The sequence below is a fragment of the Dermacentor silvarum genome, chromosome 1 (genome assembly GCF_013339745.2).
Source record: "Dermacentor silvarum isolate Dsil-2018 chromosome 1, BIME_Dsil_1.4, whole genome shotgun sequence".
Taxonomy (NCBI): Eukaryota; Metazoa; Arthropoda; class Arachnida; order Ixodida; family Ixodidae; genus Dermacentor; species Dermacentor silvarum.
The window spans coordinates 232,735,331-232,759,217 of NC_051154.1; the positions used below are offsets into that span (position 1 = coordinate 232,735,331).

The window sequence follows — 23,887 nt, forward strand, 5'->3', positions numbered from 1 at the left end:
ATGTTTTCTGGCAACGCCCACTTCGCCTGTCTTTCACGCGACCTCACAAAACCGCGAAAACTCACAACGTGAAAGTGACGTGTACGCGAAAAAAATGCATTAATATGCCGAACAAAACTGAAAAATTTTCTGAATAGCCACAGACTGCCGCGTTCCGAAAGGAATAGAAGATGGCTGCCCGCCGATCGCTCAGGCCCTCGCTACTCGCACTTGCCGATGAGCATGTATTTATTTGCGCATGATAAACATTTTTGCGTGGCAGTAAAACGTTATCGAGCCCTTTCGGTATGCATGCGACATCGCTCTCCCAACTCTTCCTTGTTGAGGAGCCGTTTTAGCGGCATTCTTATCCTTCCGTTGCACGCCGCCGCGATTTTCGACCAGCCACTGCAAGCTATGTAAGGCGAAGTGGACCAATCGGAGGAGCCGGCCCCACCCTCTTCATGCGGTTATCTACTTTCACTGTGCTGGCTCGGCCCCATCGAAACCCTCTCCACTAGTGCGTGATCCTCGCCTCTTGTCAGCCAATTAGATAAGAAAAACCGCTGAGTGTAGACAATGTTACTGGTTTACGAAGCGAACAAAGGTGACCTCCTATAAACGAGGAGAGTGTTTGATTGGGTTGTTCAGACAACACTGCGGGTCACCGCCCGATGCTTGCGTCGGTGGTTACGTATATTTGACGTCAGGAGTTTGGAATCAAAACAGTTTGGAATCACTTTACGTTATAGCGCCCCAGGCTGAGTGGCAACGAACATTGGTGGCACTATGTTGAAAATATTTATATTCACTATATAATATGGCTTGCTTGTGCTCTCCGTCATGATGCGAAAATGTACCAGTGCGGGAATTGTAGTCCTTGTCTGAAAATTTTAGAGCTTTGGACGATCTCTCTAAGCTTCTGAGCCCCTTTCCCCTTTATGAAAAAAAGACAAAAAAAGTTACGTATCTCCTCTCTTGGAAGAATCCGCACGTTCAGAGGTGTGTCTTTTTTCTTTAAATAAATTTGTCATCGCTATAGGGCGTCTATTGCCCGCCTAACTTAGTTATTATTGCTAAACTTCTCAAATGACGAAGAGTTACCTGTTACCTGCAAGTTTAATTTTTTTCTGTATTTTCCTCACTAGAGCAACTATGAACTGTAAATATTGGTATGCAGACTGAACGAGCTGACACAATTCCATGAATGCTGTATCACATAAATTTAGTTGCAATTGTAAATTTCCTCCCTATACTGCCCTACCGTATAACCGCGCATGCTACTTAAAAACAAACACACGTGTTGTTTCGTAGTGGAGCGCTCCTCGTGATTATATAAATTCGCTCCCCAGTAACTTGTGGAATACCAAGCAAATCAGCATTAGCAGTCCTTTAACGGACATTTATTCTCTTATTTGTCCTCTCGGCGCGGTAACGGAGATTCAAATTACTGAAAGAATTTTCTGAATTGAAGGCCTTCTTTACCATAGCTCTGTTCGCCCTCGTGGCTAGCACTGCTTTCGCCGGAGGCGCCGCCAAGAATCAAGATAAGACGCACGCGGACGGACGCGGCGGCGTCCTGGGAGGCCTGGCTGGTTATGGCGTATGCATCGGTCCCGGTATCGTGGGCGCTGGACTTCGTGGCCCCGGGCTTGTCGGTGGCGGAGTAGTTGGCAACCCAGCTTTGGTCGGAGACGGCCTCGGAAATGGAGTTAGCCGAGAAATGGCGTCGGCGGTGGCTTCATGTCAGGATACGGTGCTACTGCCGGAGGACACCAGGTGATCTTCAAGATGGGCGCCGCGGGACACAACCAGGGATCCGGTGCTTTCGCTGGAGGCTCTGCTCACAAGAACGTCAATGCCTACAACAACAACCAAGGTTACAGCCAGAGCTCAGGCTTCTCTTCCAGCGACAGCAACAACTTCGGCTCTGGCTACCACCAGGGTTAATCTGGTTTCCAGGGAGGCGTCGCGGGAAACCAGGCCGGATTCGGAAAGTCCTCTTTCGGAAAGGTTGCCAGAGCGGGCCACGCGGGCTTCGGCCTCCACGGCGGAAGGTGGGCACCATTTACGCGTTGTGAAAAGTACTAGAAAATTGCCATGGCGACAATTTTCCCAGACTTCACGCGAATTGCTTTCGTCTCGTTTCCTGGAGTTCGTATCAGACGTATATGCGACCTACCTAAAAGGCTCACACGTTTTTTTTTTCGTTTTTTTATCTTCTCTTTCAAAATTTAGGGCCACATTGGTCCTGACGCTGTGTTTCTGTTCCCACGTTGATTAACCATACCAAGCAAAGATTGACCAAAGACTGAATAAAGTTTGCTTTCTAAACAAGCTTCGTTTTATTCATCATTTTGACTAAAAACTAAGACGTGGTATAATTAATATATTAGAGGGCAGGCACACAGTTAAATGGTAATTGTCGTTGCTAATTTATTTCAGCCCTAGGGAACTATGTAGACGAGACTATAGGAGAAGTCGTATTCATCAAATTTATGTTTATCGTTCTGAGGAGTATTTAAAATTATAAATATTTTATGGGAGAGATAGAGGCGCAAGATGTTTTGGGCTCTGGCTTGCACCTTTTATTTAGCTTTGTTGCTTACTTTCCTTAAATAAGGCTGCTCCTTTAACGTTGTTTTGTTTATTACTCGACCTAAATGTGCCTAGCAGTGGCACTCACATGCCATATCGTTTGCCAGTCATCCTTATTGGTTTGAAAATAGATATTTTCTCGTGTATTAGAGAGTTGCGCCACAACTTGAGAACTGAGGGTAACAATTCATTATGACTGTGTATCGTAATTCGATCATGTGCTGTTTCTGGCTAGGAAAAAGAGAACCCTTATACTGTGGAAGCGAAAACCTTAGTCGGACATCTGTAGTGTGTATACTATACACTTTTATGAGCATTCCAAAGTGTTTGCTTCCGTTTAATTTTTTTGTGCATTATTTTATGTATCTCCTTCAGTCATGGCGTATACAGTTGTGTACGGTGGGTGGCGTATACAGTTGTGTACGGTGGGTGGCGTATACAGTTGTGTACGGTGGGTAAGCCCCGTGCCTCACCCACCGCCTCCTATTCACGCAACGACCACTGGCCCTTGGTTCATGTCAGATGTCTTCAACGCACATCACCAGCTATGGGACTTGACTTTGGTGTCATGGTGCCTCGCTGCACACACAATGCTCACTCTCTTCCTCTTTTCCTCTTTTTATTCCCCCTTTCCCTTACCCCCTGTGTAGGGTAGCAAACCGGACGTTCATCTGGTTGACCTCCCTGCCTTTCCTCTCTTCGCTTTCTCTCTCTCTCTCTCTCTCAGTTGTGTACGCTACTTACATTTTCCAGTTTCACGCACTGGTATCTCGGAAAACGCCACAGATATTGAGCGTGCTAGCTTCAATGAGCAGTAGGCAAATGGAGAGTTTTTTTTCCTAATGAAAGCTTTTTTCTTTACCTCGATCGTGAGTACACTGTGAGCCATTCGCTCAGTTCTTTTCATGAAAGTATATGCAATACCTCTTTTACACCATTTCGAGATTGAATTACTGTTTAATTACGATGGGTCACTAAATATTCAGCAAACGGCAATTATAGAATAATAATATTTTCTAATGGAGTATGCGGCATTTCGGAATTAAATTATGCAATTTTTACACTCTAGCCTGCAGTTTATAATTATTCGTGACTGAAGGAGGTTAACTTTATATTAACGATTGTATGTTAGTGGTTGTAAGTGATAGCCAGTGTTTCTTTATCGATAAGAAAAATAAAGCATGCAGTTGCCTGATTAGTACTTGCACCTTATTGGAGCATAAATTTGGCGGAATTTTGTTAAGGTTCGTAAGGTTCCATATGTTCTTAAGGTTCCACGAGAAACTAACAAAACCAGAACGCATTGAGCCTCTTTCTCCGCATCAGAAGGACTGACTATATAGCAAGGAAACAATGTGCGCTCAGAAGAGACGAGAACAGTGACTATAGGACAGAGCGTTCACAATGGCTAGAAGAAATATTACATTTAGCCGTGATTCTACTGGCGGCGCCTTAACCTGTGTCGATCTGCTGTATCACTTGTTCTCGGTCTACATGATATCACACAGTTGTAAGATTTTGAGTGTTCATACGTTCTTGCCTCATCAAGCATGTGAGCCCGGAGTAATGTAATAATTACTTACACCTGCTCTGTCAGCAATCACTGTCTTTGCAAAACATGACATCTGCTGATAGACTGAAGGAATGTGAGAGGGCTCAGACATCATCCTCAGAATCTGTGTACAACGGCTGTCACAAAAGCGAAGTTGAACGAATTCCAAATACCGCAGTGGTATGTTGGGTGCCCACTGTCATGGTACGCCGATAGCGAAGACATGTCAAAGGTCGACACCTCGAACAGGATAGTATGCTATATGACAATAGCAAGAAAGAAACAATAAAGGCAAATCAAGAGTTACTTGGACGTGAAATTATGGTCCTACCTGTGGGTAGAAGTTTAAGTAATTTCAAATAGGAATAGCGGCAGGGGCGGGTGCTCTCTGTGTAGTGATTTGAAAACAAAGTTGCAGATGTTTCATTGATTGCATGCTCAATCTTTATTGCGTGAACGTTTCGAACGTGCGCACGCGTGGAAAAGTGTAGAAATGCAATCATTGTGTGCCACAGACGTTTAGATATATTTTGATAGGGGTTCAGGTGGAGAGGTTTAAAGAAAGTACCTCCTGCTACTCCATTTCACTTAATGTATATGGGTTAAGGTACTATGACTGATTTATATTATTTCAGAAGCACTGATTAAAATTAAAAAATAATGAAAAAGAACCACACGGTGGAGGACGTGATGCCAGACGTTAAGGTTAAGAATAGATAAATAGGAATAAAGTTCATGTTCACGCACACTGTCCAAATAAAGTTCGAACGCAAAAACACTGCCACTACTTTGAAGCTTCCTACGTTGCACAAAACCAAAGAATTATGAGCCAAAACCACCATCTGGTTATGAGGCACGCCGTAGTGGGGGACTCCGGAATAATTTCGACCACCTGAAGTTCTTTAACGTGCACCTAAATCTAAGTACACGGCTGTTTTCGCGCCCATCGGAATACTGCCGCCGTGGCTGGGATTCAATCCCGCGACCTCGTGCTCAGCAGCCCAACACCATAGCCATTGAGAAACCGCGGCGGGTTACACGAAACCAAAAAATTCAGACAGCACATAGTACCCTGCTTGCAATGTCGGGAGAAGGCCACGGTCTAACAATAGTCTCTAAAGGATGAGCAGGACTAACTATTCATTTAAATTAACCATACAGTTATCCAATCGGCTACTCATAAACCGCGCAAGTTAACAGCACGCGTGTCATGTTCTGGTATAGTTCACCAAACGCACGTGACGATTCAGCGCGCTCTGTTTTGAGTGTTAAGTGGTTGGTGAAGGCCACACTAGCAGTAATTGACGAAAAAAAATTCGGCGTCTCTTGGTAAGTTAAGAGAGAGCCTGAATTTTAGTTCAGGGTTCAATGCATAAAGAATAGACCTCTTAGCTGTATCGTCGCACCATTCCACGGTTTCTTGACGATGTGTCGGATGCTACCGGTGAAGAGAGGAATTACATACATGCAGCCATGCTCATGAGCTTGTTTGGCCATTTGATCTGCCCAGTCGTTCCTAGATAATCTAATGTGACTCAGCACCCACTAAAATACGCATAATGTCCACGAGATGCAGCGCTGTGCAAATATTTCGCAATTACAACAATATATATGTTGATACAATAGTGACATGTTTGCACAGCGCAAAAGACGAGGACTGAAGGAAGAACACAACACAGGCGCTGACTTCAACTGATCTTTATTTGCGACAACGCCAGAACTATATACTTTACACAGTGAGCAAAAGTAATGAAAAACAACTTTTGCATTAGTGTCACACATGAACCCAGATTGCATCACAGCCAGATACTTGATTTCATTTTTGGTGAGGGCAATAGACGGCATGCTGATGCAAAGGTCACCCAGTCACTGTATCTTGTCAGCCTCTATGCTTTCACGTGTAACCTGTTCTCGGTGTTTGGAAATTACGACCTAGTTTTCAAATTCAGGGTCACAAGGGCCGTCTCTGCAGTGAATGCCAAGATGACCTTGCACGGCGGTGTAAACATGGTAAAAATGCTCTTTCAATCGCTCATTTAAATATCTGCCTGTTTGGACAACGTATTTCTTTCCGCAAGTCAGGGCAATCATGTAAACCACACCCAGTGCGCATACGTTGAAGAAATACGTAAAGAGCAGCGATTGAAAGAGCGCGGCGGCTTTCGCGCCGTGCTTCCTCTTCTTCGGGAGTGACGCTTCTCTTTGGCCGCCCCATCTTCGCGGCGATGTGCTCGGCGTGGAGACGGCGGGGCTTTTGTGTCGCCGCGGCGGCGACGCGGAGCTATATATTCCGTGGGTCGGCGCAGTGACGTCACGGCTTAGCTCCGCCTCTGCGCAGCCGCGGCAACACTCCGCACGTCGCGGTGACGTCATGGCTCGGCAAAGCTGTAAGGCGAAGCGATGCGGCGCGCGCGATGACTTCACGGCTCACGCAGCTGTGGCGAGGCTCGGTGCGGTCGGCGCAGCTGGGTCGAAGCGTTGCTATGCGACGCATGGTGAAGTCATCGCCAGGCGGTTTTTTTGCGGCGTACACTCAACGGAGCATCCTGGAGCTTTAAACAGCTTCGCTAGCTCACAGGGGTATGTGCCACTGCGCTTGGACCCTTTCTGGACTACCACCAGGATCGGCCCACATTTCAGCGTTACACCTGACGGCAAATGTCCACGTTAAACAGCTTCGCTGTTAAAAGAAATTAATCACTACTGTGAATCCGGCCTGTAATGACTATTGTATTTACCGAAGATGCCGAAGTTCCCAAACGTTTTGATGGTGCCTCTACTTCTTAAAGTGTAAAACAATTTTGCACACTGCAATTTAGACCAGATTGTGTTGGTTTTAACACATTCGATGAGAGAGCGTTGGTGCCACAAGTTAAGTACACCGTCGTACCCACTAAACGCACGCAACATTTCAACAATAACGGAGAGCGGTATATGAACAGCATCATGCGCACGCTGCTACCCTTTGTGTTTGTTTTGCTGCACCTAATTATTGAACGGTTGAAACTGAATACGAAATCTTTAATGATGAATATTTATAGTGTCTATGAATGTTGTCCAAAGGCTACTGAAGTCACCCAAAAAGTTTTTCTAATGAAGTTCGCGCAGTTCTTTAAATGTAGGACTAAGACAGACGCTACTTGTCTTCGTCTTGCCTTGGTCTTTGTCTCCCTTTTGAGTTATCTGATTACAAGAAATTACCAACCAGCCCAATCAGCCTACGAAACAAAGCCTCTGAAATAGTATACAACCGAAAGTTAGAACGAAACTTTCGTCCAACACGTCAAGGCTGCCTCTCGTGATTTTCCTCACCAAGTTCTGTCCGAAGTTCTATGCGACACGGACTGTTGTTAGGCGCCGTCAGGAAGCCGCCGACGACGTCCCCCCCCCCCCCCCCCCCAAAAAAAAAAAAAAAAAAAAAAAAAAAACAGGAACTCTCCCAACGTGTCGACCAGCATTCGCAAGTGACATTCCTAGCGTTCCCTTTAAAGCTATACCACAGCGAAAGAGCCGAAGCTTCTTGACAATGCCGTCGAGGCCTGTCATCGAGGTTTGCATAACCTGCAGCACGCTGTCTTCTAACGCTTGGCGTGCAGGAAGCTTCAGCACGGCTGAAGAGTTCGATGTCTGGGCAACGTTGTTTCAAGCGTTAATGAGAGTATTATTTCAGCGGTGGTAAGCCACTGTATGCAAAGTCGCTGCATTCGCGAACCATGCGTGCCCTTACCAAATGTTAGAAGCCGGTGCTGCATGTAGCGTTTGCCTCAGTATCCGATGATAAAACTTCTCGGCCCGCATTCGCAAAGCTTTTCACTTGTAAGTGTTCTTCCATGGCATTTCTGGACCGCCTTCACTAATGATATGTCCAGCACCAGGGTTGGCTGGACTTTTGTCTAAGGAGTAGTTTTAGCGTAAGAGGTTTTTGTGACTACGAGTCCTGTAACGAAGACAAATTGTTCTATATAGGTCTATACACCGAGTGCATATACGACGTCATGGAGGCCATCACGAGATCGGGTATGTCGACATCCGAAGCGGGTGAGGGCTTAGCTTGAAATTTTCGCTCCTGTCGAGTTCACGAGTATGGTAGTTAATAAATACCAAAATGATAGCGTGACGTGTGTGCCTGAAATTGTTTTTAGCAGTGACAACCGATGTGAGGCCTTTGAAAGAATCTGGATCCGTATTCAGAAAAAGCTCTTACGCTAGTTTGTAAGAGAAAATTGCAGCCAATCCTGATGATGGGGCACACTATTAGCGAAGCCGGTCGGCCAATTGCGAACAGAACTTACGTACAAAAAGCTTTGTGAATGCAAGCACTCCACAGTAGTTGGCAAATGAGAGACTGTTCCTTCGGTTGTTTACCTATCAGCCTCGTTTGTTCCAGAAAGAATATGAACTTGCCATATTGGTGATACATATTGAAATAACTTATTTCGTGAAATAAACTATGACGCCCAGGATTAACTACTCGTAGCAGCACAGCTTATGTAGAGCCGTCAGTAAGGTTTTACGTAATGCTGACTTTTCTTTGAGTACTGCATGCGTAAAAAGCGCTTGAATCTTTACAAACCTTATATTTATTGCTGGAACAAAACATCTAGGAAGTACTGCATCATTCGATTTATTTTGTTTCTATCTACTGCTCATGCTGTCGAACAAACTTCATAACTACACCGGAAGAACTTTTCATTTCCTTTTTGGCACGACGCACAGCCAGTATCGGCGTCTTCATTTTAGGCACAGTGATAACTACGTTGTTATCATAGTGAAAACACATAACGTGGTGTGTCATCATTGTTCATTAACTACATGTAGCACGTTTTGGAACTGAATTACAGCGCGGACATCGTGTAGCGTAAGACGAAGTGCTACACTACGTAAAAAATATGTTAAAATGGGTTTTATGGGTTGGCTGCTAAAACATACGGCATTTTATTTTGATATAGCTGGTTGTGTGATTGATTTTAATGTACTTAGAAATGTTGGCAACTATTTTGTGGCTGGCTTGTCCACAACAGCAAATTGGTGAATTATTAACGATCAGATGAAAGTCGTATCAAATGGAATGAAGGCAAATTTTCCGCATACATGCGTTCGGCAGTCCACTTATTTGGAAAAAAAGAACGCAACAGTAGGCTCCAAACAGCACGTTCCGCTTTTAAAGGCTGGTGGACAAAAGATGCTAAGAACAACCAGCGCCAACAGAAGACTAGAGTATGCCAAGGAAGTCACAAAACAGTTTATTAGAAATAGATCAAAATAACAAAAAAGAAGACCATGTTTTTTTACAGTGTGAGTTCAAAAGAAATAGGTGCAATACGTTGCAAAAAAAAATGTCGAGTGAAGATCCATTACAATGAATAGTGCTATAAAACCAATAAAGAGAAATTATTCCTTCATTCATTTGATTTATTTACATACCTCAAATACCCCCGCTGGAGGGGTTTTACATGGCTGGTGGGCGAGTATGCAAATTATTAGAAACACAATACTGCCATGAGTAACAAAAACAGCAAGGAAGGGAAAATTAAAACTAAGAAATTGGCACAAAGATAGTTTAAGACAACAGGTAGATGTGGAACTAATGAAAAATTAAGCAATTTTGAATAAACTGAGCATACACAGCGAAGACTTATAATGCGGGAACATCTACAAAGCAACTGCTTATAGCAGCGTTTGTGAGACATCGTTATAGTACTAATTTCACTGCGGAGCACAGCTACATGCCAGCATATTTAATTAATTGCTGGTGTGTTTGAGAAATCAGGTATATTTATCAGAGAAAAACATCGGTGCACCAGCTGCGAATGTACCATCGAAAGCACATCGAAATGTTTGGAAGTATTTTCTTTTTTATTTCTCTTTGCTAATTCCTCTCAAGTCCTTCGCACACATACCATTTCTTTATTGACAAGCTCCGCTGGGGCATATTTGGACACTGGACGAGGTATTCTGGGAAACCTTATCGGTGATACTTCACCAGATATCGGATTGAAAAGCACTATGCATATTTATATTTGCGGCGGGGGGCAGTGGTATCATTAACTCATCATCACCAGCTGCTTAAGCAAAGTCTCTGGACGGCACGTGATGTAGGCACACTCCCAATATTACAATAATGTGAGCGCTTAAAAGATAACTTCCGCAGATGGAGAGAAATGTGCGCAGAAGTGAACTCACTTCATACTATAGTTTTCAGCAAACACACTATACATTAATTACTAGCTAAATTAGACGTACTACTAATGCTGTCTTTGAATAAAAATAATAAAAGAGAAAGAAATATTAACGCAAACCAAATGCATTGGATCATAACCAACCAATATAATTTAAGATGGATGTTCTCACCAAAAATAAAGCAGCATGCCTCAAACTAACGTATATGGAACACCCAAGCAAATTGAAATGTCTGTTTCAAAGATGTAACACTCAATGTAATGCATGTTACTTATCACAAGTCATTGGTTGCGCTTCATCTGCATGTGTTGCTGCCGTAATGCTAGTGCGCATTCAGCTGTCTGTTCTGTTAGCTTCTCGACCGAAATAACGTAGGCAAATCTTACCGATAATTGGCGATCGTTTATGCGGAAACGCACCGAGATAAACAAGCAATATATTGCGCACGGACAGCAGTGCAGCCGCTTCTGAAACACGCGAAAGCTGAGGGCAAAACAAAACGTAAGCGATCGAAACAGGCATAGTCCCTATCCTTTCTAGTCACCGTGCTGCGCGATTTATTTCAGGACCGCGGTAATTGTGCGATGAAAAGTATGCATGAAAAACGACAATACGCCGAAGTATTCGCTGACGCGCCTTTATTTTCCTGAATTCAAGGACGAAGGCACCGCTATCGCAGGTCAAGGCACGCGTGATCGAAAGGAAGGGCGCGACGAAAGGCGAGCGAGAGTCAAATGGGGTGTTGCACTTCGGCGAAAGAAGGAACGGTGGACGTTTCGAGTGCAACGACGCGGGAAGGTAACGCTACAAGGGGCCACGGCTTTCTTACGTGGTTGTGTTTGTTGCCATAATGGTTGAAACACGTGGTGACCCGTAGTACTCGGCGTCTAGCATTAACTTGTTTGTTCTTTTTTTGTGCGTGTGACTCCACGTTCGCACTGAAGGAGTATAAAAGGGGCGAGGTGGTTTCGCAAAGCAAGTCAGTCGCCACTGAAGTAGGTACCCGAGCCGTTTACAGAAGGTCTTGTTCTTGTCCCCCCTCGATCTCCTTTGTCACTATGAAGGTAAGCGTGGATTCCGCGTTTCATTTTTGTGCTTCGTTTTAAAATTTTAATTATGCTGGATGACTTGATGGAGCCGATTATATTTGTACCGATGTGTAAACACGCAAGGCGGTCTGGTATATATTTGCGCAAGAACGCATGTCTCGCTGGTGAATTCTAAGCGATTACCTTCGAATTCTTCATTTGAACATGCGATCTTACTGTAGAATTCAACAGAACTTGAATTTTCGTCACTCTAGAAAAAAAAATCTTGCTTGAAACCTATTAGGGAGGTTTCTTAGACCAGGTTTTCAGTTACTCGGTGGTACTGCTTTCCCAATCACAATGCCTTGATGTAATGTAAATTATTCGCATTTTGATTGTATTACGAACTGTCGAACAATAATTGTGACACCTGCCTTTCGAACGCTATCCTTAATCACTGCATGATTTATCACGAGCTCACCTCGCTTTGATCATGACCAATTTCGAGCTTCATGAACGGCTTACCCCTTCATGCACATTTTTGTTTGATTTGTATGGTTCATGAAAATACACTCGTCATTATAGCGTCTTTTTAATTAAACGGCTTAATGAGCAGCGCCAATAATAAATAAATAAATAAATAAATAAATAAATAAATAAATAAATAAATAAATAAATAAATAAATAAATAAATAACTAAGCACCGAGCATTGCTTGTCAAAATAACGTGAGACAGTGTGACTAGGCTTCTACTTTGACGAGGACAAAACAGTACGCGGATATTTTCTGTACGTTGTACACAGTTCAGGTTAGCAATACTGCCGAGTTGATGTGTCCACGATTGTTCTCAAATTTCTTGCGACACAGATGTTCTCAGTTGTTGGAGTTGAGCCCTGCGTACAGCTTCTATTGTAATTGCAAGAGCTTAGTCGTTGACTTACCATATAAAAATTAAAAATTGTGCAACTTGGTCGGAATAATTGCAGGTACCATCAGAAATAAAAACGAACAACAGCATAATTCGAGAAAACTGAATTATTTCGCAACCTAGACATGTGGCCTCAAGTGGAATGATGCACTTCGCATTCGTGCCTGTACAACCAATTCAATGTACTTCTCTATTGGTCGCTGGTTCCTGAAGGAATGAAAAATTTAGCTTCTACAATGGTAAAAAGTCACAGTCTGTGAAGCTAGACGTATTGCTCGTAGATCAGTTTTCCGAACTTTCTTTACGCTACCACGAACTGATAAACTGTGGGCCACATTTCTCAGCGATGAGAAACATAAATCATCAGTAAGTCGATGGTGGCATACCAGAGCATCAGACACTCCTTTAAAGTGGCCAGTTTTTCTTGACATGTGTCCTTATCTTCGCGTGGTAACAAACAGGTATTTATGTTTTCTCGACATGCAGTTCTTCATTGCCATTGGTATGCTCGCCCTCGTGGCTTGCACGACTTTCGCCGATGAGGCCGCCAAGAAAGACGAGAAGAAGGAAGATAAGAAGGACGTTGAAGGCCGTGGTGGCGTCCTGGGTGGCTTGGGCGGTTACGGCGCCGGCGTCGGACCCGGTCTTGTGGGCGCTGGACTTGGAGGCCCCGGGCTTGTTGGTGGCGGAGTAGTCGGTAACCCTGCTCTTGTCGGAACCGGCCTCGGGCATGGAGTTGGCCTGGGACATGGCGTCGGCGGTGGCTTCCAGTCAGGATACGGTGCTACTGCCGGCGGACACCAGGCGGGCTTCAAGAAGGGCGCCGCAGGACACAACCAGGGATCCGGTGCCTTCGCTGGCGGCTCTGCCCACAGGAACGTCAATGCCTTCAACAACAACCAGGGTTACAGTCACAGCTCAGGCTTCTCCTCCAGCGACAGCAAGAGCTTCGGTTCTGGCCAGCACCAGGGTTCCTCTGGCTTCCAGGGAGGCGCCGCTGGAAACCAGGCCGGATTCGGACAGTCCTCTTTTGGAAAGGCTGCAGGAGTGGGCCACGCGGGTGTCGGCCTCCACGGCTAAAGCGAACATTATTTATTCAACATCAAATCATTACAAAATCGCCACAATTACTGATTTTATAAAACGGTAATTTGCTCAACGAGCTTTCACAGAACCAGATATGCTGCTACAGAGTGCTTCATTTTTATTATGGTAGCAGCCCGTCTAAGAGAACTTGAGAACACAGCACTGTTACTTTTGTTGTTGTTTCCGTGTTTAGCAGCTAAGTCATCCAAAGAATGAATAAAATGTGGCTGTGAAAACCTTCGTCCTCTTTCTGTACAGCTCACAGGCTTGAATTATTTGCCTGGAACGCAAGTTTTCTCCCCTCAACCTGCTCCCATTTGTACGGTAGCAGACCAGACGCGCGTCTGGCTAAGCTCTATGAATTTCCTTTCTCTCTTTCCTCCTCCTAAAACATCCGCGGCTGGTGCCTTCCATGACTGCAACGACCACAACGAGTGCGGGTTGACGAAGGCTCACGTTTATCAATATCAAGTTAAATATTATGCAAAACTACGTTTAGTAGAGATAAGAACCACGTTAAGAGAGACCACTGTGGTGGTCCAAGTCATGATTGCGATCATAATCCTTCAAGTAATTCAGGTCGTGATCTTAATTTACTTAGAAGACAGTTTGCGCATGGCTGCATTTCTATCTCATTTGTTAAATCATACACACACACATCGTTAATGTATACATAGGTAGCGATGAGTAAGCTGCTGGCCTGATATTTTCTGAATATTTCATAGACTGCCCCTGTCTCCATTACTTAAATGTATCTTCAGAAAAGTGACAACTGCGCATCGATGCAGCAGAGAACCGTATGACGAGCAGAGCAGACAAGAGGCAGAGCACAAATATACTATAAAATTAAGACGAGAATCGCTTTGTTTAGCAAAGGTGATTGAAAAGAGATTTGTTCGTAGAGCCTTTAACTTATTTGTATCTGAGTGTTACTGGATGGTGGATCGTATTACGTGAATCTATTATTACGTGGGCGAGAGTACGTCCAACACTGCAAGTTTTGCACTGTGGCAGCTGTATCTGCTAGAGCAGCTGCCTCTGAAATACATGCTCAGATAGCGACACTCTTTGAGGCATTGTTATGCACCTTCCAAATCCAATAGAAGCTATGCCAGGGGCGGATATAAAGAAGAAATGTAGGACAATAGATCAGGCGTTAACACTTAAAGCAAGTCTCACGCTCAAAAGTCGCCTACGCGGATGTTTGGAGTTGGGTGCTTGTGATGCCGATTACATGAGAATGGCTTGATAAAAATATTTAACAAAATAAAGCAGGTTCATGCACATTGAAAGGTTTACTCAAATGGGGCGGGACCGTTAAGTGAAAAAAAAAGCCACAGTGAAATGTATATGCCATGAGTTCATCGTGGTCATTGCTAGGCCGTGACGAATTCGTCTTCTGTGCACTGATGATCCTAATATCCGGGAACTTCGACGTATAAGCATGATTTGGTAGACAATTTTTACCTTTTTTTTTCTCTTTGACAGAAACAAACAAGTGAATGAAAAATAACATGTAAGATGTTCTTTTGAGCAAGGAATTTAAACAGAAAAAAAAGAAGAAGAAGAGCGACATCAGTTTTTACTTCTCCTGGATGGAATTAAGTGACGACGACAAAGCGACTGCTGTATCTAAAATGAAAGTCGAATAATTAAAGCAGATGTAGAAATTGATCCGTCCAGCATTCCCGGTAGCTGTTCGTTTCAGGAAGACATTCCGAAGGAGAAAAAAAAAATTAAAAGAACGTAATAGGTCTTCGAACATGCGTGTAGTATGGCTTGAAGCTGCGACACTGCCAGTAAAATTTGCGAAGTATCGTAATACCATGTTCAGAGAGAGAGAGATACACAGAGAGATAGAGAGAGAAGTGGCAAGGGAAAGGGGGGCACGTTAACCAGGCTGGTCCCGTTTGCCTACCCTGCCCTAGGAAAGAGGGAGAGGGGAGTGAAAAAATGAGATGGAGACATGTTCAGCCTATGCTACACTGGAGGCGTTTTGAAAGTTTATTTTACGCCACATGGGTGTTGCAATGCCCAAGTGCAGTCATTTCAATTGAACGAATAGGCGTTCGTAAAAAAATGTCTAGGCATTCATTGATTCTGGGATTTTTCGTGCCAAACCTATTTCAGATGATGAGGCCGTAGTGCAGGGTTCCGGATTAATTTTGACCACCTGGGGTTCTATAACGTGCACTACAACGCAAGCACACGGGCGTTTTTGCATTTTCGCCTCCTATCGAAATACGGCCGCCGCGGCCGGGATTCCATCCCACGATCTCGTGCTCAGCAGCGCGACGCCTTAGCTGACTGAGCCACCGCGGCGGGTGCGTTTAAAGGCCAAACCCCATATGCACGAAAATGCACGCGACAGCGACGAGCGACGCGACGTAGATTGCCTTCGTGCAAGCTGTCGCTTCCACGGGCAAACCCCATTCACGCGACTGCTTCAGCGAGCGATCTCCATTGTTGCTGGTATGAGGGCGTCTACTCATACCAAATGTGGCGCGTTCTCAGAGGTATGCAGTGTAAAATAAGATGTTTTGTTGCACAATAATACATAAATTTTTTATCATTGTCCTGCAGTATTTTTTTTATATGCACGTGCATAAACATTACTTTATTTGCTCGCTGTGTGCACGTTGCTGCGAGTCGAAAAGCACGTGAAGACAACCGGCAGTACGTCACTGATGTACATGCCGTTCCGGTGTTTTACTATTGGCTGCTTGAGCACAGCACTTCCGGTCGACGGGCGACGGATTTCAAACTTGAAAAACCGAGCGATCGCGCGATTTCGACCACGCGACACGTCGCGCGAACGGCCCGTTTCGTCGCTCATGCCGTCACTCGTCGCTGTCGCGTGCATTTTCGCGCATATGGGGTTTGGCCTTAAGCACAAACTATTCCCTCAGGGTCGTCGAAACGTAGGTTTGTGAAACAAACAATTAGAATTGCGGAACAAGAAATATAGCCAGAAATATAACAAAAAAAACTTATCCTCCATTGAAAAATAACTTAGTACATTACCACAGCAGATTATTGTTTAATGAGTGCACCCAATAGGATGGTAGGCTAGATGAGAGCCGGCTATCCCAATACACACCTAAGAAATACGCACACACATGTCACAAATACACAAACAAAAAGTAAACACAATGGTGCTTTAATTTTTGTATGCAAAAGAGGGTGTATTAGACAGTGGTCTGGTGATTCAAAACAAATCTTCGCACAGCGGAGATGAAAGGAAACGAATTACAAAGTTGATGAGCTGCCTTTAATTAAGAGGGAGAGAGAAATGAGCGAGAACGAAAGGAATGGTAAAGAGAGTCAGCCAGATGCATGCCAGGTTTGCTACCTTACCCAGAGAGAAGAGCGCTAAGAGGACAAAAAAAATAATAAGAGCGGAGATGAGAGGTTTCTTTGTTTGCTCGCTCACACCGCGATGGTGGCTTCCTGGAATATCTCGATGTGTCTCAAATTGTTGCCTCCAGAGACTTCACACTTCAGTGGTGGTGCAACTGCCCTCGCACTCTCCCCCTGCGATGCAACTTCACTGTGCCACCTCTGGCTAATGATGACTTCTACGTCCGCTTACACACTCCTCATTCGGAAGGCTTACACACCCATGTACGACTGGGGTGCTGTAAAGGGATAATCGAGTACGTTTTGTGTGTTTTTGTTTTTTTACGGCATCGAGCAGGACCTTCGTACTACGCTAAGACGGCTCGATTCCACACGTGTTGCCTGCTTCACTGCTGCTATATTTCGCACGTAGCCGTAAACAACTGGACGGGCGCAGGCGATGGCTGGCGCACGTGATTTGAAGGCACCTTCTGTCAATATTTAGCGACAAAGTTTGTTAGGATCGTCGCCCCGTGCATCACAGACTGACAGAACAACGCGGGCACTGCTACAATTCAATGCACTGCTAGTCCATTCATCTTTCCCTCTCCATTTTTATCTTTGTCCTCTTGAACCCTATTGAAGCTATAATATAGCGAAGGTGGCTCTGGAGCAAGTAGCTTTAACAGTGCTCTCTGAATGCTGCGAAAGTTCCTTCGGTTTCCACATTACATTTATGAAAAGAATAAACTCATTTCTCTTGCACAAAAAAAAAAAAAAATCGAGCACTACTAGATTTGCTCAAGACGTAATGTTCTATGGGCGCATATAATGGGCGCATTTCTTTATGCTTCTCGCAATATGAATCTTTCAACCATTAAATTTAGGGAAACAGAATAAGGTCCTTAATTTCCAGGGTATAGTGTGAGCTGTACCGGTGTCTGATGCTCATTAAAGCGAAGCTTTCTCCGCGACTTACCCCGGGTTTGGCGTACGTCGTTCAATCGCCGGATATGTTTGCGGACTTGCAGGGTGTCTCCCAGTTAACTTAAGCCAATCTGCTGAAACGTCCTATCCTCTTTCGCCACCAAGATAAATTTTCTTTGCGAATTATCCGGCTACTTCAAGAAGAAGAATTAAAGAAGTTTTTAATTCTTAATTTCAAGGAGTTTTTTACGATCGATAAACTGTTACTGCGCAATTCAGTCGTTTTGATCGTGCTATGTCCTCCATAATTATTTTCTACCCGCGCTTTATTCGTAGCGGATGAAATTCGAAAAGTGCCCAGTGATCAGGCGCCGCGACCGCATAGGTCTGAAAAGAAATTTGAAGGAACTAACTCCACTCATCACCCGAATTGGACACCGCCTAATCATTGTGATAGGCTGGGATGGTCACGCGGAACACGCATCTCGTGATCAGCGGAAGCCAACCTCGACCATTTGCTACTTCCAGTATGATGGAGTGTCAAGCAACGAGCGGAGTGAGCTTTTTTTTTAAATCCCTCTTGCTACCGCTGGTATCGCGACGCACGGGCGAGCAATTACGAGGCGCTTTACGCATTTTGCGCGCTACGATTAAAACGCGGGGAAAAATATTTACGCAGGATATAGCACAATGAAAACGACTGAATGGGCTGTTTAAAAAAAAGAAACAATAACGCTTTTCCCACCGGAAGCCATGCCCTGAATTGCAAAATTTTACACTTCCTGAAGCAGTCTTCTTTAAGCCGGATAATTATCACACAAAAATTATCCTGGTGGTGGAAGAGAACTGTGGATCGAGCACCGTAGGTCCCATAATCGTATATTGTACCACTTTTATCTAACAACTTAGGACTCCACGTGCATACGAAGCTTGTGTGTGCTCCGAACTGAAGTACCGTGATGCGTGCTGCGCCAAAGTTGTGCAAATAAACTCACCTCCTGTTATGAGTAATAAAAAAATCTACAAAAAACCTGGACACATAATATCGGCTAATAGGCATCTCTAAAGCACACCAACCTATTAATGAAATAGTTCATTGTATTCAACGGCTTCCTTGACGGACTTGGCTTTCTATGATTTAGACATTCGATATGTCCCACTGTCTATGTGCCCACTCTTGACTTATCCTCCAGAATGAGCATCTGTCACTCCATTGGTTCTGTGCCACTGTGACACATGGGATATAGAAGTCGTGACCTGTGCAGTGCACAAATCTAAACATCGCATATTACGCAACGTACAGAATGAAAGTAAATACAATTGTATGCATCGCTGTTAGTTGTATAGCACTAATTCAGCGCTTCACTAAAGCTTCACATCACATAGAATGCAACAGGCGCGTTGAATCTGCATTCTTCTCTGGCCATATGTCTGTCCCCTTCAGTGATAGATTGCTGTTCCCCTGACGCGAATTCAACAGCCACATCGTCTAAAATGCAAAGATATACTTTAGTAGTTTATTGAAATTGGCATTGTTTAGAAACAACAGATGGCCTCCCCGGGAATGAAAACAACCGTGCGCTGTCATTAGCCGAGTATCAAAGCCATCCATACCGAGAAATTGCATGTGATTATTTAGTAAAAAGAGGCGGACCAACTTTATCAATTACTGAATGATCGAAGGATCGAGGGGATTTTAACTCTCGTTTGACGGGCTTCTGACGAAGTTCATTTCACCTATTATTTAGAGACATTTTTACAACTTGTGGTTTTTATAGGAAACGTTGATGGGGGCTATCCTTAGTTGAATGGCTTTCATTGAATGGCTATAAAAGAAAGCTGAACAACAACTGACTCTTTGAGCCGCTCTGCTTAGCTTAGCTAAATTATTCTTCCCCCATCCTAAGTTACATGACAGCAATATTTGAATAAATAAAGAAATTATTGATAAGGGGGGACATTCAATCAGCGAAGAGTAATAACATACTGCCGTATCTTTTAGAGGTTTTTTTCATCCGGTTATATTCGTCTCATAACAGCCATTCTGCCAAGAGGCCCATCCCGCTTATACCCTGTTAAAAGGTTTCAACCCTAAAGAGAGTGCGAGATCCTCCCTTTCAAATGATGTTTTTATTGACAGCCTTACAGATGGTGCTTCCATGAGGAACCTCGGGAGATTTTCTTGATCCATTAAATAGCCCTCAAGCAGGTAATTTTTGTGAAGAGCCATAGGCGTTTCCTACTGCTTTTTTGAGCACCTGTAATGCGGTAGTTTTACGAGGTTATTTGGGCATCCTAATTGTGCTACTTTTGGGAGCGCGTAGAAATACCTTTGAAAACTCTATTTACAGTGTAGCAGCAGTGTGTCTTCACCTGAGCTATTGACCAAGGGCACGAAAATTGGAAACTGAACAGAATCGTTACAAAGTGTCACCCTAGAAAATCATTGGCCAGTGTCAACTCGCTGTGATATTGTTCATGCGGGGCCTTTTTTATCTTTTAAACACGGTGAACATTTACTTCACATTATTAAAATACGAGTTAATTAAAGAGGTGCTTTTAGGTAGGGCATTATTTTCAAGACTTGTTGCAGGATCTCGCCCAACCCTTATGGTTGCAGGCAAGTGGTTGCGCGGAAACACCCGCTGACGTCAACAAGCGCTCTGGTCATAACAAAAACTGCGCGTAGGTCCGTCCAGTGGCAATCACGAATACAAGAGCAACACTGGAAAGACACGAGAGACGTTTCCAGAAAGTAGACATACTTCCAAGTGACTTCGGAATGATACATTTCAAGTATACTGCAATTTTTAAACAGAAGTTCGGCATAAGCTGAGACAGTGCGGCGACACATTGGCGGATGCGACGGCTTTCCTGAATTCAAGGACGGGGAGACCGCTATCGCAGCTCGAGGCGCCAGTGATCGAAAGAGAGGAGGCGAGGAATGGCGAGTGGGAGTGTATTGCTCTTCTCGGAACGTAGAAGCGATGAAAGTTTCGAGAGCAACAATGTGGAGGGGAACGTTCTAAAGGTGAAAGGCGGCCTGGTTCGCTTGTCTTTGTTGCCATAGAGACTGAAACACTTGGTGACCTGCAGGGGTGGATGCCTACAGGATCTTGTTTGTTCGTTTTTGTGACGTTAGCTCTCCGTTTAGGAGGTATAAAAGGGAGGACGCACAGCCTTATGGCAAGATAGTCGCTGTCTAGGAGTGACACTCAAGCAAGCAGCTTAACTTGTGAGCGTACTGCGTTCTTCCTAAGGTTGATCGACTACGTAAATATGAAGGTAGGCGCATATTTTGTGTTTTGGTGCTATTACAATGTCAAGCGATGAATTTTAGCGTTCAGTTTGAGAGCAGTGTTTAATTTTCTCCTACTATAGGAGTGCACGTGCGCCTAGTTTGTTTACTGCAAGCAGCCACGTTAGAATGGTGCGTTCAAAATAGTTCGCTTCTAGTCTTCCTGTTAAATAGTCAATCTGGCCACAAATTACACCATGTGCAGAGGTATGCTTACTCGCGGCGAAAGGTGTTCTACTTGGTGTGAATATTAAAAGACATTGTCAAATGTATATTGCTGCCATTTAAAAGTATTTGTATGGTCGTATATTGTCTTGCTGCACTCTAAATAATGCGAACTTTGCAATATAACTTTAGATATGAACAATATAATATGTACTGACAAATTCGCAGCTCTAATAAAATTTAAGTCATATGTGGCGCCCTACAAAACACGCATCAGAAGAGTAGCCATCTTTTACCAGCAAGATTTCTACAATCAATGTTATACCTATTCAAACGCAACCCAGAATCAAGAAATTTCGTGTAAGCACTTGCTCAGTTCAGTTTGAATGTGCTCTTTTTTGGAAGAGTGAGGAAGAATGACGCACAGAACTGCTGCTAAAAAGAAGGAAACACGCTGATTGAAAAATCGAATGTATTTGTTTTGCACTTCGCGAAAGTCGGACGACGATACCTCGGCTGCTCGTCCCATATTTCGACCGCGGGCAGGTCGTCTATTGTTACGATTCGGAAATGCCTTCGTTTCCCAGTCGTGCAAATAAACGGCCCATCTAGGAAGCCAAGGTTTCACGAATATCTTTAATAACACGATAAATGAATCAAAAGCAGGTAGACAAAAACAAATAAACTAGAAATAATTAGTTTTGACGACTGCGTGGATAAACATAAGAGAGCTCTTAAAAGTAGTTTTCTATTTTTCTTGTCGGCTGCACTGTGTTTCGTTGTGTTAAACGATTCCGGACCCATACATCAGCGGGTACCTTGTGTTACGTCCAGAAAACGTTCAGAGTAGCCTTATGTTTCTATTTCTAAGGATATTTGAGCTCTATCAGAAGACTTCAATTGCTTTTTCTTTTTATGCGCAGGTCTTCGTTACCATTGTTCTCTTCGCCCTCGTGGCTTGCACGGCTTTCGCCGAAGATGCCGCCAAGAAGGACGAAAAGAAAGAAGATAAGAAGGACGTTGAAGGACGCGGTGGCGTGCTGGGAGGCCTAGGTGGTTACGGCGCCGGAGTCGGTCCCGGTCTTGTGGGCGCCGGAATTGGAGGCCCCGGGCTTGTCGGTGGTGGAGTCGTTGGCAACCCCGCTTTGGTTGGAGCCGGCCTCGGACAAGGAGTCGGCCTTGGTCATGGGGTTGGCATCGGTCATGGAGTCGGCCTCGGTCATGGAGTGGGTGGCGGCTTCCAGTCTGGATATGGCGCTACTGCCGGAGGCCACCAGGCAGGCTTCCAGAAGGGCGCCGCGGGACACAACCAGGGATCCGGTGCCTTCGCTGGCGGCTCTGCCCACAGGAACGTAAACGCCTACAACAACAACCAGGGCTATAGCCACAGCTCAGGCTTCTCCTCCAGTGACAGCAAGAAATTCGGATCTGGCCACCAGCAGGGTTCAGCTGGTTTCCAGGGAGGCGCTGCCGGACACCAGGCAGGATTTGGACAATCCTCTTTCGGAAAGGCTGCGGGAGTGGGGCATGCGGGCGTCGGCCTTCACGGCTGAAGGTAAATATTGTTTGCGAAGCTTCGAACTGTTAATTGTCTTCCTGCACATACCAGCCAGAAATTCAGCAGTGAGAAAAAGTTACATAAACAAAAGAAAATACGTCGTAAGGATTGGCGTTCCAGTCCTTACGTCGTCAGTTCGGATACTCACGTGGAACAAGAAGCAGTATTTGGTTTTTAAAATACCAGCAAAGAAAGACTGATTATGAACTATGTTGGTAAGGGAGGTTTATTATCCTAATGCGCATTTAGACAATTTTGGAAGATCAACTAGGCTTCACCAAATGTAAGGGAGACTTCATATGTACGTAGGAATGGCGAATGAGGAAGCAGACAACAATGAGGTGCTCTATCCCAATCTAATGAAAGACGAGGTGAGACCTCGTGTGTGTCGATGGCGATGAGGCTTGAAGGAGGTGATCTTTGCTGCAGTCATGACTTTTCTTTATTTGCTCCTTACATTCTCTCATTATAGCGTCCTAAATGATTTTTCAATTTTATTATTGCACTTGCACAACCAGCCTGTTAGGACGCAATATTTCTTTTTATTTACACTTTTTTACAATGATGTGTAGGTATGTACAAAGTTATTACTCGGGATCAATGGATGTAACATTGGCATTTCTTTTTCAGGGCTTTCGAACGGAGTTCGTGCAACAGTGGAAGTGATATCACCAAGGAGAAAACATCGGACATGGTCACTTCATCTCATTATTTAGGCATTTGATATGTTCAAAAACATTTTTTGCCTGTTTGAGCAGCAATATTTTTGCCAGCACAGTGCTGGTTCTCCTTTGCATAGGCGGTGGCTCTACCCCCAAATAGTCAATAAAATGTTTATGCTGAAATCAGCCGACTTCTTTGTGGTGTCTGAGAAATACAATGATAGGTCGGCTTACCCGACCACGCCTAACAGTGTTGACGCAGTCACCGATTCGCAGAAAAAGACAGAAAAAGGATATAAAATGAGCCACTGAGATTAAATAACCCATGTTAACCAGAGCTTGTTCCAGTTGACAACCCTCGACGAAAGGATCGAATAAGGAAGCCACCGGTTGGTAATCTATGTGTCGGAATCAAAGGTGCGTGGCACTCTGACACATTGATTAGCGACCAATGGTTCTCTGAAGTTTTTAGGCCTTGGTATACATATCTCCCCAAGTCCTGTTTATTGGTCTGATGAATCATGCGGCAACAAACCTGTCCTTTCCTTTCAATCGACTCACTGAAATCTTGTGAAGAGCGCGACTGT

The 23,887-nt window shown here is 44.3% G+C and overlaps 2 protein-coding genes across 2 annotated transcripts; both read left to right on the plus strand.

Annotated features, from left to right (window-relative positions):
- The first annotated feature begins 11,276 nt into the window (after window positions 1-11,276).
- Window positions 11,277-13,591, plus strand: LOC119436905 (uncharacterized). Its single transcript, XM_037703944.2, has 2 exons — window positions 11,277-11,373; window positions 12,752-13,591. The coding sequence occupies exons 1-2, from the start codon at window positions 11,368-11,370 to the stop codon at window positions 13,343-13,345; spliced, it is 600 nt and encodes a 199-aa protein (XP_037559872.1). The 5' UTR covers window positions 11,277-11,367; the 3' UTR covers window positions 13,346-13,591.
- Window positions 13,592-20,750: 7,159 nt separating this feature from the next.
- On the plus strand, window positions 20,751-23,503 carry LOC119436904 (uncharacterized). The gene is made up of 3 exons (XM_037703943.2): window positions 20,751-20,902; window positions 22,004-22,635; window positions 23,269-23,503. The coding sequence occupies exons 1-2, from the start codon at window positions 20,897-20,899 to the stop codon at window positions 22,631-22,633; spliced, it is 636 nt and encodes a 211-aa protein (XP_037559871.1). The 5' UTR covers window positions 20,751-20,896; the 3' UTR covers window positions 22,634-22,635; window positions 23,269-23,503.
- Window positions 23,504-23,887: the final 384 nt, after the last annotated feature.